The 17,557-nt window shown below is 34.8% G+C and overlaps 2 protein-coding genes across 4 annotated transcripts in view; both read left to right on the top strand.

Annotated features, from left to right (window-relative positions):
- Positions 1–17,176, top strand: part of LOC123534997 (uncharacterized) — a 138,113-nt gene extending 120,937 nt beyond the window's left edge. For all 3 annotated transcript variants that reach the window (XM_053549917.1, XM_053549924.1, XM_053549909.1), the window contains exons 3-11: positions 2,087–2,213; positions 3,023–3,226; positions 3,986–4,186; positions 6,582–6,800; positions 7,975–8,370; positions 9,561–9,878; positions 10,224–10,529; positions 11,596–11,762; positions 12,204–17,176. In XM_053549917.1, the coding sequence (XP_053405892.1) occupies positions 2,087–2,213; positions 3,023–3,226; positions 3,986–4,186; positions 6,582–6,800; positions 7,975–8,370; positions 9,561–9,878; positions 10,224–10,529; positions 11,596–11,762; positions 12,204–12,236 (1,971 nt within the window). In that variant the 3' untranslated portion in view covers positions 12,237–17,176. The remainder of the gene's footprint in view (positions 1–2,086; positions 2,214–3,022; positions 3,227–3,985; positions 4,187–6,581; positions 6,801–7,974; positions 8,371–9,560; positions 9,879–10,223; positions 10,530–11,595; positions 11,763–12,203) is intronic.
- Positions 13,642–14,226, top strand: LOC123535055 (dynein light chain Tctex-type protein 2B-like). Its single transcript, XM_045317585.2, has one exon. The coding sequence runs from the start codon at positions 13,642–13,644 to the stop codon at positions 14,224–14,226; it is 585 nt and encodes a 194-aa protein (XP_045173520.2).
- Positions 17,177–17,557: the final 381 nt, after the last annotated feature.

The following is a 17,557-nucleotide window of genomic DNA, read 5'->3' as shown; positions in this document are numbered from 1 at the left end:
CGGTAGACGGGCGACATGCGATACGACATTATGAAAATGTCGCTTCGTACTGTCGAGTGTCACTTCGCGTGTCGTGTATCGTTTGGAATTGTCGCGCGTCGACCCTCACCCAAACCCGCGACACGCGACATACGATACGACATCTGGAAAATGTCACTTCGCGTTGTCGAGCGTCGTTTGTGATTATCGCATGTCGTTTGAAAATAACGCCGTCGCGTTTGCAGGGTCGACACACGACAACGCGAAGTGACATCGCGACAATACGAAGTGACATAGCGACAATGCGAAACGACGCTCGACAACGCGAAGTGACATCGCGATATATCGTGCTTTTGAAAGGCGATATTTCAAAGTGTGTCGACCCCGCAAACGCGACGGCGACATTATAAATGGCCCCAACAGGATTCCGTAACGAATACCTTTTACTATATCGTGCTCTACTTGTAAGAATGATGTAGTTGTTTTACTTTCTAACTGGGCCAAGTTGTTCGAAACTTTAACGGGCTGTAATTTAGTTTAGTTTATTTTATACTAATTTGTTTTAGCTCGATTGTGATGAAAGCTTTAACTGTTTAAGCGTATTGTAACCACTCTCGAGTCCGTTTTCTATGAAAACTAGTACTGGGGTCATATGAGAAGTCATTGTCGTGACCCGATGATGCTCGAACCCACGACCACTGCATTAAGCTGTTAAACTAACCGCCTGTTAAATTTCTATTCAAGATACTAGTCTTGGTGGGTGGGAAACACTAGTACGATGTTTTAATTTTACTGTAAAGATGGTTTAGTGTTTATAATCTTTAACAAGTACATTTGATTTTCTAAGTTTTCTAAACTGTCGAAATCTACTGATAAAGTTAATCGACCGTTATCTCAATCGCCTGTTAAAGTTTCGAACAACTGGATCCAGTTGATTGCAAATGTGAGGATCGTGCTGACATGTCTTTATTATAACAAGTGAACATAAAAAGTTACAACTGTTGGAAACGTTTCAGTGAATGTGTAAATTACGTTTTTACCCAGTTGGTTCTACGCTACAAATATGTAGTTTATTGTAATTCAATTTTATTGATATCTAATAACATGGGGTCATTTTTACGATATTGATATTTAGACGTTGTCAACTGAATTTACCTCCATGTCAGTCTTATTTTTTATCCCATTGATAACTGGTGAGAATATTGCAAGGTCATTTAACTCCGGCGTTATCCTGTATTGTTAGATGGTAAATTGACACGAAATTCACGCGTTTTTTGCCCAAGTTTCCCCCGATATATATACAACGCTACTGTTGTATATGAAATATAGACGGGTACAAGTCTGCTTTGCGACTGGCTATTTACGGATTATCGTGGTCTAACTAAGAATAACATTTTGTTTAATTTCTAGCAAGGTCAGTGTTTCAGTTAATGAAAAACCGGCTGAAAAATACATATGAGTCTACTTGTTTTCCATGTTTACGCATGCAAAACCGGAAGGCTAAAGTGCGATATTAAAATATCGTGTTTTCGTATTTTCGCCTTCGCGGTCAGCAGGGCGAAAATGCGAAAACGCGATACTTTCACACGAAAACACGAAGTAAAAATATCGCGTTTTCGCGCTATCAATATCGTGTTTTCGCGTTTTCGCCCTACTAACCACGAAGGCGAAAACACGAAAAGACGATGTTAGTTCAAGGGCGATAACGCGAAAACACGATATTAACAACGCGAAAACGCGATATTTTTTCTTCGTGTTTTCGTGTGAAAGTATCGCGTTTTCGCGTTAAAATATCGCGTTTTCGCGATTTCGCCCCTAGGACGACAACGCGAAACTGCGATGGCCCCAACGGAACACCGTAGTAAAGGGATTTTGTAGAAAGAAAGAATCGGTTGTGTTGTAGGTTTTATAAATAATGAATGTAAAGTCAAGATACTCTTAGTATATAAATGAGCATACCTCACTTTATGCATCGACGCTTGCAAAACAAATAAATATGTCAACTAAATAGCCTCACTCTGTCCGGAAGAGGTTTACGATTTTGGTCTTATACCGGAATAAATATTTGTAATTTGGCGGATACAGTGTGTTTTATTTCTATTTACAGGTAGGAAACAAGAGCAAATACTCCCTACAATGGTTGACGCCAAGCACATTGTACTATGTCCAAGTTGGAGTATGGATAGAGAATGCATATCAAAATCTCACTGAAGTTGTCATGGCACAAACAAAAGGTAAGCCAGTCTTGACTGTTCATCGCTAACGCATAGAAAACCTGACAATCTGCTGGTGAATGAATAATTAATAGCCAAAGTACGGAAGCCCGCTGCGCCATGCGTTTGTCATTTAGCATATGTCAATTATACCAAAGAGATAAGTTTACCAAAACGAAAATCTATGTTTACAGCCTATGATAAATTTCGATGCAGAGCCATTTTTAAAATCTTCCAAAACTGGTACAGCGAATGGGAACAGGACATCACTTAAATAGTTATTTGTAACTAACTTTCTTCGATTCTGTTGTAGTAATCGACTACGAATCGGATGTCTCCCTTATCATATATCTATATTCAACTTTTTGATTTAATTTTCTTTAAATGCATATTTTGCTCTTTGATTTACTAGCAGTCTGTCGAAATTTGGGATATTTTTCAGCAATTGAAATTGTATTTATTAATGACAAACACCGAACACATCCAGTGAAAAGATGTACATGCTGTAAATATTTGAGGTACTTTTACTTATTAGACCCGTGACAATCGGCAAGTATGCAATTTCGGCATTTTCCGGGTATTTACGGAAAGCTATGTGTGCGTTGAGCAAGCTCTGTTTACGGCCGAAGGATGCCGAATTGTCTAACGAGAAAACGTAATTACACGGAAACCAAAGAATGTCATTAAGTCAACTGCCTTAATTTAAGTAAACGGTTATAACAATTACTTTTGATGCATTATTTGATTGTATATAATTTTTAAACGATCATTTAATAACCTGCAACAAAAAAAAGGAAATATAAACATCCATGCAATGTTTCGTGTTTCAGCCACAGATCACTGTTTATACAATGGTCGGCGGGTGCCGATAGGGGAACAGCTGGTTGTGGACTGTGAGGAGTCCTGTTATTGTTCTAACACTGGCAGATTCCAGTGTGTACCTGTGTGCTCGAAACAGCACGCAAATGCACGTGCTTGTTTGGAAACGGCAGCACGTGAAAATTGCTGTGACCTCGTGCATCACTGCTCCTATGGTACGGTATAAATGTTAGACTTAGTTTGTATCAATCATTGTAAATAAGGTCAGTAATTCGGATAAAACTAAATGCTTCAGTGTTGAGGTAGGCAACAGTTTCAACAAATACATCTTAAGATTTCTATTTTTGCTTATTGTCGTGCAGAACAGGTGCTTTGATAGCTAGAATGCGTTCTGCGAAATGAGACGGTGTTCATGTTTATATTCCAATGATAACAAGCTTTGTTGATTAAAATTAGCCTGGCTCCCTGGCTGCATGGTTATTTTTTTATATAAATACTGCAAGCAAAATAAGAAAATCTTTAGCCTCTAAAATAGCACATTTTATCTGATGGCTGAACCTATGTTCGGAGCCAGGGGCAATAAAAAATGTCAATGTAGAAACAACCTGCTGGAGTTACTTCCCTCTTAATGAATAAACATATATATGTAGAACAAACATAGGGACGGGAGCCAGTCTAGATTAAAATCAAAAGTAGAGGTTTAATATGCGGACAATAGCCAGTGTGTATTTAAACCTGTACAATGCAGCCACAATTATCTTCTATTGCTTAAATCAACGTTTCTTAAGCAGCTACCTGCCGTAAGAGGCCAGACCGTGTCGCTTCCTTAGCTGGCTGCGTGATACATGTTTGTCAGTTTTATATTCACATGTTAAATGGTTCACCTATAACAGATTGTTGCGTATTTTAATATCTATCAGTTCATTATTTCGTAAAATAGTTCCACTTGCATTTTAAAGATACTTCTTATTCAGATACATGTTCTTATTTGGGGGAGCCCGTGCAACACGAGTATTCCTGGGTTATAGACTGTGCTGAGAACTGCACGTGCTACGATGGTTCAGTCACGTGTGTACCACTTTGTGCTGATATAATGGTTCCTGAAAACTGCACAGATCCAGTTCTCACAAAATCGTCGGACGGTTGTTGCGAATCGTACGAATGCCATGAAATAGGTAAGATGTTTTTTGTTTAAATGTCCGTTGTATATTTACGGTATCAAAGAAAGACTGAACAACTTGGATTTTTGAAGATAAGCCTCACTCCGATTTGAGTAAATACTGTCTAGTTGAAAAAAATATAACGCAACCATTGGTTTTTCAATAACAACTCTTTCCTGTAAGTTTTAATTCGTTTAGTGACTTCTTTTCTTTTACTCTAATAAGTACTAATGCAACTTACCCATAAGACAGATTGATATAGCTTCACTAACCAGCCCGGTAGCCGTATTTATTAACTATCATGTGCGACAACCGTATGCTGCCATGATTAGTGTAGTCACTCTAGAGTTATGACCCTTTATACATCTGTTTTTTGAATTTCCCATATTTTCTGTGATCAAAAACTATAAAAATATTTTGTAACAATCATTGATATTCTTACAAATGGAAACAGCGTATCTGTAAAATTGTGTAAAATAAATACACTTCAAAAACTTGAATAAGAAATGTCTTTTGAAAATATTTTGTTTACCTTATAAAGAAACTTGTTACTATATTGACATGGTCGTCGGCTTGTATAAAAATGTACAAAGGGTCATAATACCATCAATTTAAAACTGAATTACCATGTTTTGAACTGAATTGTCCTAATGTAAATATTATTCATCTAATTTGAAGTGCATGAAATACTTCAACACTATACCATATCGATGCAATTTTAGAAAAACAACTCTTACTGTATCGTATCGAACAGCTTTTTATGACGTATCTAATAAAACAAAATAATCCACTTTAAGACAGTTTATAGATTTAAAGTGATGTTTGGGTGACAAACGCCCATAAAATGTTTCAAATAAGTTTAATTTAAACTTCTGTACTTGAAAATGAAACACGGAGTTTTAATCCATTTTAAATTGACTTTTTTTTGTAATTCTAACGACTAGATTATTATTTTATTTTATTTTTAAGATATTGTTCTTACTTTTTTCACTTTTGCTATTTACCAGCTCCGCTAATTTAGGAGAAAAGGGGTTAATTGCTTAAAATTTGAATGGCTTTAGGAGTCATATATATTACATGCATGAATAAAGTGTAGGTAGAAATACACTATGTTTTCTTATATGTAAGGAGAAAGTTTTGACGGTCAATACATAATTCGTACACTTGTTTGTCAGATATAAATGGTCAACAAAAGGTGCAAAGTCCACGAATAAAAGTCATAAACTTCAAATAGCCATACCATGTTTGACTTTATTAGTTTACTTGAAACAATAAATGGTATTAATTGTTTCAGTTCATACTTGTAGACAAATTTAACATTTTAGATCTAAGGATCAAACGTGTTTTAACGTTTCAAAACTGCTACGTTTACACAAACACAACAACTAAAGGGAAGCTCTCCATGCGATTTCTTTTTAGCCCACCTGTCACATAGTGACAAGGTGAGCTTTTGTGATCACCCTTCGTCTGTCGTCCGTCGTCTGTGCGTCCGTGCGTCCGTCCGTCTGTGCGTCAACAATTTCGTGTCTGCACGATAGTGGTTTCGTTTATGATTTTATTTTAACCAAACTTGCACACAACTTGTATCACCATAAGATCTTGGTTCCTTTCTTGAACTGGCTAGATCCCATTATGGGTTCCAGAGTTATGGCCCCTGAAACGTCCAAAATTAGCTATTTTGACCTTGTCTGCACAATAGCAGCTTTATTTATGATTTGATTTTTACCAAACTGGCACACAACTTGTATCACCATAAGATCTTGGTTCCTTTCTTGAACTGGCGAGATTCCATTATGGGTTCCAGAGTGATGGCCCCTGAAAATGGGTATATCTCCATAACTAATGAAGATACTGATCTGAAATTTCATTTATGTCAACAGATTTATTTGGCAGATCCTTCTTTTGTTCACTTACAATATATATCTTTTTAATTACTTCCCTTTTACGTTACTATAAATAGCTTATTTTTAGTAACTTTTTTTATTATTGGCCGTAGGGAAAAACCGAGACCACATTTCTGTGGTACAACATGGATGGTACCTCCAATTTTTAGGTGTATTTTGACATATCTATACCTTGTAAGATTTTTTTTTCTTTTTGGTTAAATTTCTTCCCTTTGTTGTTCCTGTGTATTTTTTCTGAGGACCTTCTTGTCCTCAAGTGCAATGATAACAGGTGAGCGATATAGGGCCATCATGGCCCTCTTGTTTACTTTTAGTTACCTGTCTTCCTATATTTAATTCTCCTCGTACCCCCTCTTTTAACGCCCACATTACTGCCACAACCCTCGTAGTACCAAATTTCTTTGATTAAACATCGATCGGGCTTGACGTCTGTTGCCTTGTTCTGTATATACATAGTTTTCATAATTTAATCAGTTTTTGATATTATATTTTTTCTTTTTTTTCAGACGATGTATGTCAGTACATGAATATGTCACATAGGGTTGGCACGTGGTTCCAGAGCTCAGATTGTGAGATTTGCTCGTGCATGCCTTCAAGGGAGGTAAACTGTGTAAATCTGAGTAAATGTTTGTCAACAACACTGCCTGAAAAATCAGCCATATGTCCAGAGCCTTCCTTGCTAGACAATCTTTGCTGCCGCCAGATTCTCTGCGAGAAACAAACAGGTTAAATGTGTACATTCATTTTATACCTTTTTTTATGCCCCCGAAGGGAGGCATATTAGTTTTCAACTGTCCGTCCGTTCGTTAGTTCGTTCGTTCGTTCGTCACAACGTTAACTTTTTGCATGAAGGCACTTTACTCGCAAACCACTGCACCCAGGACCTTCAAACTTCACTTGTTGTTAGTACTTATTGAGATCACGACCCCTACTGATTTTGGGGTCACCAGGTCAAAGGTCAAGCTCACAGGGACCAATGTTAACTTTTTGCATGAAGGCACTTTACTCGCGAACCACTACACCCAGGACCTTCAAACTTCACATGCTGTTAGTACTTATTGAGTACACGACCTCTACTGACTTTTGGGTCACCAGGTTAAAGGTCAAGGGCACAGGAGTCAATGTTAACTTTTTGCATGAAGGCTCTTTACTCGCGAACCACTGCACCCAGGACCTTCAAACTTCACATGCTGATAGTATTTATTGAGTACACGACCCCTACTGACATTGGGGTCACCAGGTCAAAGGTCAAGGTCACAGGGGCCAATGTTAACTTTTTGCATGAAGGCACTTTACTCGCGAACCACTGCACCCAGGACCTTCAAACTTCATATGCTGATAGTACTTATTGAGTACACGACCCCTACTGACTTTGGGGTCACCAAGTCAAAGGTCACCAGGTCAAAGGTCAGGGCACGGCGGGGGCATTTGTCACCATTAGTGACAGCTCTTGTTTCATATTATTCTTCCAAAAAAATGATCTCAATTCAATGATATTGAGATTACGTATACATATCAAATATGTTGGATTAAATTCATCGGTACAGACTGCATTCAGACTTTCCTTTAATGTTTGAAAATTTATAGACGCAGTTCAAGTAACTTGAATATGAAGTTCTCACTAATTGATCTTTAAATCCATAACTTTCAGAATTATGTTAAAAAAAAATTTATAAGCTCTGTTCGTCATTACAGTTTGCGTATGATTCCTTAAAGTTTAAGGTAGTTCTTTACGTTTTGGATCAATTTTGGGACATGTGCTTGATTTTTGTGACACTGATTTGAAAAAAGGACTTCACGTAAGTTTTAATAGAAGGAGTCTCATGAAAGGAAAATGATATTATTAATAATTAACTACATTGTAGACATATTTTCATAAACTTGACAGTTTTATTTCAGATAACAGCGATATTCTCAGTACCTACGCGATCACAAAATACACCGTATCATCTAGTATACTAGTCCGCTTCCAGTTCATCTCAACGAAAGACGAACAAGCCGCCATCCATATGACGTTATTTTATACCACTGACGCCAACAACAACAACTACACCGTCTGGACGTCAAACGTCACCGTCAAGTTCAGTGACGTCATTTACACTTCAAACGACACTCTTGAATTTAGAGATTTTGGAAAACCTTATGTGCTGTACAAAGTCAATAGAAACTACCTGCTTGTGATTCCAAAACTGATCTTGAATACATTTTATTATGTAAAACTAAAAATTAGTTTTGATAAAAATCAAAAAGCTGTCCCAGAATACATAGCGGAGACGAGGGCGATCCAGCTTCCGGGTAAGTGATGTAATAATTTAAAAATTAAATGCTAATTTTAGTGCGTTTATATGGGTATGAACAACATTGGGACTTCTCGCAAGTCGTTGAATAGCACTGTCCATCCTTGATATCATGACGCTAATGTTGTTTATACGAAAATAAACGCATTTTTTCTTTCCAGACAAAATATATAATGAATGTAAGTTTTAACAAAAAAATGTTCGTCCAGTCAATGTAGCATTTTGTTAAGCCGTTGCTTAATATTTATTTGACAGTGCATTCCCATCCGGTAGAGCACAAGGCAGTTATCTGAGAGGCCATTACTTCATTTCCCGGATGAAGTTAAGGTTGTGGACCCATAATGACACTCGGCAGTTTCCGTGAGATTACGTAATTTAGCAATCTGCTGACGTAAATATAGATCAACGCGCACGTGTCTTTCCGTAAAAACCGAGGAATGCCGAAATCTCATACGTAGAATACTTAATTTGCGGGTTGTCATTACCGTACCCAATCTTAATCAAGTCGAAATTGACGTCTTTAATGATAAATAAATATCTTTAAATGTGTTTCTTAACGTCTGATTATTTTCCTGCTACTTGATTTTATCTGTGAATGAAATTCCTAAATTATAATGGAAAACGACAATTTGGAAATGTGGACCATTGTTATGATATGATTGTAGACTTTGATAGTTCAATCATAAATTTGGTTTTGCTCGAACAGTCTTTAGTATGAAATATGAAACACTTTAAGCAAACAAAGATAACAGTGATAACATACATGCCGCGCCACACGTAGTGTCAAAACGTTTCACAATATAATACGAGGCAAAAAAAGTATTGAGTTATTGTTACTTAACTTTGATTGAGTACTTTAATCAGACTAGGATCGTAGAATGATACATGATATTGTCAGTAAAATTATTTGTGATTGTATATTACCAAACTGAACACAAAATGTTACATGTTAATATACATGTACTGGTAATCATTTTAGGTATACATCATGATTTATTAGTTTTCAGCTGAGTATGAATTGCACTGGGTGTGTTTAATTAAAACGTGTAGAAGCCTCTGCGCTATTTTTGACATAGCTAATGTATTTCATACCGTCAAGGTCAATGTTTTTTAATAAAATCGCTATATTATATCAAATTTTATTTTAATTTTATTCATGTGTTTCAACTGATATCTTTTTTCTTTCAGGTTTACACGTTGGTGCTCCAAACCATCTGATTTCACGATTAAATAGAGTGTATTTTTCTGCAATAAACACATCTTCTAACAGTGCCTTTCTTTCCTGGACCATTCCAGAACATCTTCTTTACAACATATCATCATTTGTCATCAACTATAAACCTTTTAGCAGAGCTGAATGGCAGTATACAGAAAGACTTATATTTTCTGACAGAAACTATTTGTTGAAGTGTTTATATCACTCCAGATGGTACGAGGCGCAGCTTCTTGCGTATCCTGGAGAACGTCGCTTAGCAACCACGTTCTTCAATACGTCTTCCATTAAAGGTGTTTCTTTCTTCTTTTTCTTGTAGTTCTTATTGATTGAAAATGCTTCGAAGGTCTTATAATTTCTTGTTTCTTACTACATTTTTCGTATATGTTACCATTAACCAAAAACAAAATGCAGAATGAAAAAGCATGAAGAAATGAGGATGGGGCACACTCACTACTTTTCATGTTTCAAATAGCAACATAAAAACATACTGTAACCTTACTTCTGTCTGAAGAAACTATAAAACTGTAAAATTTGTCAAATTGTATCAATTGCAATCCGCAATTACTTTAAGAAAATTAATATGATATTAATCATTTATCATTGAATGAACAAGTGTTGTTTAATTTCTTTTTCAGAAATTTCCAATCCACAATTTTCTCTTAGTATTAAAAATATATCAATCGGGAGTTCTTTTGTCATTATCACATGGGACCGTCTTCCGACGCATCTTGTAGCAGACGTCAATGATATAGAGGTTCTTTGGACTCGTGAAAATGACGAAGACACACTTCTCAAAGCCTGCGTGACGGGCAACAGCATCGCATATACTTTGAAAGAGCTGACATCAGGGTGCATGTACACTGTCTGGTTAGGCGTCAGTCGGAAAGATGGCACCATAGCTTTTACGAACAGAATGCATTTTGTATCATTACATCAATATAGTAAGTAATCAAACCTGCTTGAGAAGAGACCCTTCTTTAAGATAATGTCTTATTAAAAGCTGTACTGTAATAAATCAAATATGTTTTGCTAACACTGTTCCTTGTTTCAAACAAAACGTGAGATAATGCTTGAAACGGTGAGTGTAAATATGTCATTTGATCTTAAATACCGCAATTTATTAAACTCACTCTTGCCCTATTACTGATATAGATAAAAAAAATGTAGAGATAGTGTCAATATTGCAATACAGATGATTGATATTTAGCTCCTTCGGGTCTTCAATGATATTTGCAAAGACATTTGTTTCTACTTTGTAAATTACGTTTGATTAAAAATATATGTAGGTGGTTGAAGTGAAGGTAACTTCTACGACTATGAAACAGGGAACGCGTTTGGTTGTAAGCTAATTTATGCATGGAGTCTCTACCAGCGACACATTCAGCAAAAAAAATTCAGCTGCAAGATACTGATCACGCTTCAATTTCAATTTTATGTGTTCTTTGTAGCGTATTACGTGTAAAGCTCCAATGCGCGGGACTCTTGTCCGAATGAATGTGAATGTTAACTTTAGAATTTACTATCCCTGGTTTTGTAGTCAGTGTTGCCACTGGACGATGGTGTTGGCTCTCAGGATTTCAATACAACAGTTACCTTATTATCAACAAACTGTCCAGTCACAGCTGACTGTGGATAGGGGATGTTAGAATAGATAAGACATTTGACAGGGCTGGTTTACTGCAACATTTTTTGAGAGCTAGACATAGTGAATTGTATACCATTGTCAATCAGTATGCTTTTAAAACAATTTTACCGATTCTTTACATTCCGATACCAAGAACAACATTGTTGTTTATCTTCATTCTAAAATGCGTGGCTGATCTCCGCAACTACCTTATGGTAAAAATGCCTTGGTTCATTGCCAAACTGTAAACAGTTTTTACTTATCAGTTGTAGGTTAACACTTGTTGCCATGGTGATAACAAGTTACCGTTGTATTTGAAATATATACTTGATTAATTGTCAAACTGTATATCTTAAATATATGTTGATTACTATAAATTGCAGGTTCATCACATTCCGGTCATCAACACAGTATAATTGTTGCTGTCACGGTGGCAAGTGTGTCGCTTGTTGCCATGGTGATTGCCATAGCAACCGTGGTATACCTTCTTAAATGTAAACACAGAGCTTCCTACCAAGAACATACGTCATTCGAAAATAGGATATTCCAGGTAACAGAAATAGAACAATGTTCATTTTTCGATGGCACAGACATTATATTGAAACAGACGTATTGTTTTAAGTGCATTCAAAACGCTAAGATAATTTTGATGTTCACCACGGCACTTAAGAAGCATTTCGCATTTCACCTTCATATCCTTTAACTGAAAAAAACCCAAAAGAACATATTTCATATCCATCTATATTCTTGCAGATTAAAATTGAACTTATAAGTAAAACACACATTAGCTATAAATATTACCATCTTCATATAGTTGATTTTGTAATTATCAATTTTTTACAACCTTGACGTGATGGAAAGTACATAAATTATATTTATTTAATAAACGGATAAAAATCTCGACAAAGACGTATTCTCAATGAAAGTATGATTGATTTCTTAATTGAATTTATACATTTTTAATTTATAATCTCTTTTTTCTAAATTTCAGATTTACGACAATAAGGAGGACCGTGAATTATAGTGAAGCCCTCAACCGAATATGTAATTTGTAATTATATCAGTAATATAGGTCGTGCAAAATGAAATGTCACATACGGTGTCAGACTTAAATCTTTATTTTTGGTTTGGTGTTTGAAATAAAATAATGTTTTTATCAGTTAATGGTTTAGTTTAAAGATAGTTCTTGGGGAAAATTCAAAGGATAATTAAATTAATCCTCTACAATATCATTAGCATAGGTATAACAATTTACAACTCGCGATAGTCTGAATGCTTCTGCTTACGTTATCAACAAAAAGCATTTATTTTCTAGTAATTTCTAAACGAAAAGATAAAAACAGAAAAAATAGAAATTAGGGCAGTCCAGTTCGTACGAGCTGTACAGCTGATTGAAAAAGATATATAAATCATTTTTGGTGGATTTTTTAATGCGTTCATTTATCACTAGCTTATTTGATTCTAAAAGCCTTAATAATTAAGTAAGGTGCTATTTCATTTTCAAAACGAAAAAGTATTTTACAAACACATGAACTGCTTAATAAATTACTAAGAAGTTGCACCCTAAATATGTTTTTAAAAGTGAACTTAATTAGTTAAAAAATGTTCTTTTTTATTTTGTAGGAAAGCGTTACATTGACTGTAGTGATGCGTAACCTTTTATATTTAGTAATTTATAGATTTTTTTTCTTATTCTGCATATATTTACTCACCACCTTGCTATACATCTGAAGAAACTGATATTTAGTTTTCATATTATATGTCAATAACAATATTGACCGAATAAATATCTGTGGTGAAATTAAGTAAACCTGTGAACGACTCGACCATTAAAACCCTCTATTAAATTGTTCAAATGTATTGTCGTATATTATAAGTAATTCAGACTTTCTTTAACATTTACAATTAAATAACATCTAAATTGTGGTGCAATTCAAAAGCAATTTGTCACAAATACACCCAAAGTTTTTGGTTAATATTGGATATTTTTGAATAGGGTCGACAGTTAGATCGGACTTGAATCGTTCCGACCTTCGATTTTCGTAACTAGATACAACAAAGATATTTTGTGGCAACTCTATCATTAGTTTGGAACGTTTAAATCAAAAGTTGATAAGAAAAATATATGCTCATATTTTAAACGTTTTTATATCATGCAGTAGTTCAAATATCAAACGGATTTAAGACTGTAGGTGAAAAAAGAGAGATTTTAGGGTGCGCTTGATTTTACTAATTTCTATTCCGTTGAAACGGAAATTTTGTTTGTTTTACGTATTTGTCAAGTTAATCACGGACAATAGTTGTTGTAGATGTTATGTGGTATCTGATTTGTTGAAAGAAATTTAAATTGAACTCGTCTGTTTGTTGAACAATCACCATTTGAATTACAATATATTTAATTCAACAAATCGGTTAAACGCGATTTCACTATGGAAAAAGGGTTAAGCCGAGAGATATTGAAGGCGCATAACGCCACTGGTAAAAGTACTGATACCGTATCTCACAAATCGTTTGGACTTAGGGATCGCGCCGGAACCATGCAGAGTGAGAGCTCGAGCGGGACCGGTAAGCTCAAACTTCAGAGACTGAGACACAAAATCAAACTTTTTGGCGGATCTTTCTCGAAGAGCGGTTCAGAATCGCAAATACAGAAACAGTATGAAAACACGTACCGTTTGGAACCAGACGAGAAAACAAAATTTTCTACAAAGAAAGCAGAAGAAACTATTTGTCACGTGCTGGAAAATTATTTGAAAGGGAAAAAGTACGATCCGAAGAAGTTTCCAAATTTGTGCAAAAGTTTAGCAGAACTGATCAAAGAACGCGTGAAGACTTCCGGTTGTCAGCGGTACAAATTGATTGCGCATGTCATGATTCTGGAAAATCAGGGACAGAGCATGCGCCACGTGAGCCGGTGTCTGTGGAGTAAAGAACATGACAATTATGCCACGGCGACGTTTGAAACGAGCGAATTTACGGCCGTCGGTAGTGTGTTTGCGACATACTATGATTAGTTTTGAGATTATTGTAACAAAAGGAAACAAACGAAACAATGTTTGATTTTTAAAACCTTATATCTATTTACTGGAAGTGGACAAAATATCAGTTCATGCAGATTCTACACCAAAAGCAATATTAGTATTTAGAATGCTGTCTTTTTTCTGGATCGATGTTAATAGGAGTGAATGGATGTTTAGATGTTGTGGTTTTTAAATATTTTGACATGATTGTCATTATCACTAATGATATTTAGGCACAAGTATAAACTGAGTTTTCCGCGGCATTCATTAAAGCATAATTTATACTAGATGTGTCATAAAGTTATCAATTGCTGTTGAACAGTCCACACGTTATTTTCTTTATTGCACTTGTATATAACGTATCAATACTAATAAAATGCATTTTAAATTAAAACATGGCAAGTTGCTTATCAGTTAGAAATTACTAGGCGCGTAACAAAGTCACTCCAGAGGCACTTGAAAACAGTATTTTATGACATCTATGTGCACCGTTTTCAATATCATTATCAAAAAGGTATAAAGTGTTCAGAAAAGGTTGACAAAGTTATGTTTTTTAAAAGCTAGACAACGGCCCGCTTATTATGCTAATATTTAAAAATAAACTGAGACTGAAAAATTTATTAACTTGAATAAGTATATATTTTACTGGGATACCGTCAACCAATTACGCCAAAGGAAACAATGTTCATTCAGAAAAAAGTCTCTTTGGATTTATATATTGTAATAGCTGGCCCCAAGTTCACGAAAAAACTTAAGTAATTACTTAGTTAAGTCTGTTATTTTAAAATCGTGTTATTACTTAAGTAATTGTTATTTAAAGTTGATTTTTTTCTATAACAATGTATTTATAGCTAAAATACACTATGGTTAGTAATATTTGTCTGCAGTACTTATTTTTTTCCACGCAAATACGATATTTCTCTTTTAAGCACGATATAACGAACTTAAGTATTTGCTCAAGTATATTTCTTATTTCTATACTTCGTTTTCTGTAAAATTCAGAATTATTGTGTTTTGGTCAATGAAATAGACATATATGGTTCTGTTATGGATGAAAAAGTCAACATTGAAAACGCATAAAAGACAAAAACAAGCATCTGAAATAACAGATTTAGCTAAGCAATTACTTAAGTTTTTTCGTGAAATTGGGGCCTGGTTCTCAGCTTGATAATGCATTTGCAATTGCTCGCTCAGAAAGCCAGGTTAAAAATGCCTCCACGAGATTCGAAAGCTTCAGTCATTTTCGTTGTTTTTAAATAAAATCTTATCATATGATACCGGCCCGTCGAGACGGGCCCGAATAAAGTACAATGTTACTAATAATGCATTTTTAACATAGAAATATCCGAGCCCCAGCTTCCTTGAAACAGAGAAATGAATGTTTATACTTTTTTTGAATTACTCAACACTAATATACACTTATCGAACGAATTGGCTGTCAACTCATTCTACAAACTTCCAGTCCATATTTTGCACTATATGATCGACTAAATTAAGTTCAAATCAATACTTGAAAGAATAACTACATTTGTAATTGAAATTTATTTCTTATGTCATATAATAAAACACTCATTGAATTGGCCTGCCGGTCAATAGTCAAAACTATTGACTGACAAGCTATTCAACAAGTGTATACTATTGTCCGAGTTTCGAAGGCAAGCTATTCACAGTAAGTGTTTCATTACCTGACATCAGAAATAAAGTTTTCATAATTTGTTTTGACTTTAGCCCAGCAAAAATTTGGCGTTAAACTGTACATCGGTTGATAGCACAAACTATGGACCTGCGATTTATGTAATATTTGAATGACTTGCTAGTCAGCAGCTTAAACTACTGACCGAGGGCTACCGAGGATCTATTGTTTTGACTATTGACCGGCAAGCTACTCGATAAGTTTTTTTTATTACATGACATCAGAAATAAATTTCAGTTAGATCTTTTTTTCAAGATTTGACTTTACCCCAACAAAACAAAGCGTGGAACCATAGACATATAGCACTAACTTTGGACCGGCAATAATTATGGGTATTCATTTAATAATTTGATTTTGAGACATTTTTCAATAGCACACATATACCCTAGAATATCTGCCAGGTACCAGACAGGATACGTAGTTATTCTTAAACTAGCTAGCGGGACACCAACCGGCCACCTCGGAACAGATTCTAGTGGGGTTTGAACTTGTGAACCCCCATTCCTGAAGTGTATGTCTTAACAACTACTAAAACCCGTAGCAGTTTTTTTTTTTTTTTTTTGAAACGCAGCATCATAACGCATGAGTCATATATACATTATACATCTTGTTAAAGGTATCCGACGGTGGTACTATGTTTTTAAAAATTTTGGCGATATCCTTGAAAATGTCAAATTTATGGCAGAAAAAATGTATTTTTCCTAAGTAAAATTCTGGCCGATGAAACATTTTGAATTCTTTTTTTTTTCGATTTTTTTTAATATTTAGGCTAACTAAGATTTATAACAATTCATCAACAAATAAGAACAAAAACAGCTGAAATTTACCATGGAAAATGCATCATCATCATAAAAATTGTATTTTATGCTAAATTCAAATCATATTAAGATATTTTAGTTTAACAGTTCATATTGTCACCCCCGAAGTTTTAAAAAAAAAACAACAAAACAACAACAACATGATGCATAACATGAATGCTGTTGACTTATATTTAAGAGAATATAATGGAAAACCTTGTTACGTAAAAGATGGATCAAAAAGTATTACATTTTCATCATCTGACTACTGGTACATATTTTGTCTCTTGTTCTTTTAAAAACGTCCATAATGCTTTAGTTTAAAATGCAGCTGCCAAGTTTTCTGTTCTGAACATTACATATATAAATGCCTTGTTGAAGTCTATTTCTGATTATTGCTTTCTTTGACATTTGTCAAAAGTTTGAATATTGATAAACACTACAGAAAGTTTTACTGAATGCATTGTTTTTTATTACCTCCCTTTATGCATCTGGTTGTTAAAGTTCATGTGGAGTATTAAAGGTAGCATTTTTCTAACGATGTGATTATGCATAACAGCTTATATCATCTGTTTTTAACATAAAATGTAAAGCCTTATGGAACTTTGAACTCGTTATTTAGAATTTAGTGTATTAAACTGCATTTCAAGTGTATAAATTCATTCTGAATGACAAATAAAACAGTCTTAAAATGATAAAAAGAAACGTGACATTTAATCCTAAAGCTAGTTTAAACTACTAACCATTATATTTGTTTGGATAATGTCTAAGTAGCCATGGTCCCCGCAAAATTAGGAGCAGATCAAATTACAAAATAACACGATCATTAATATTT

Source organism: Mercenaria mercenaria, chromosome 1, assembly GCF_021730395.1.
Source record: "Mercenaria mercenaria strain notata chromosome 1, MADL_Memer_1, whole genome shotgun sequence".
NCBI classification, from domain to species: Eukaryota; Metazoa; Mollusca; class Bivalvia; order Venerida; family Veneridae; genus Mercenaria; species Mercenaria mercenaria.
Note: the sequence above shows the minus strand (reverse complement) of the source record. Positions and strands in the feature narration are given on the sequence as shown.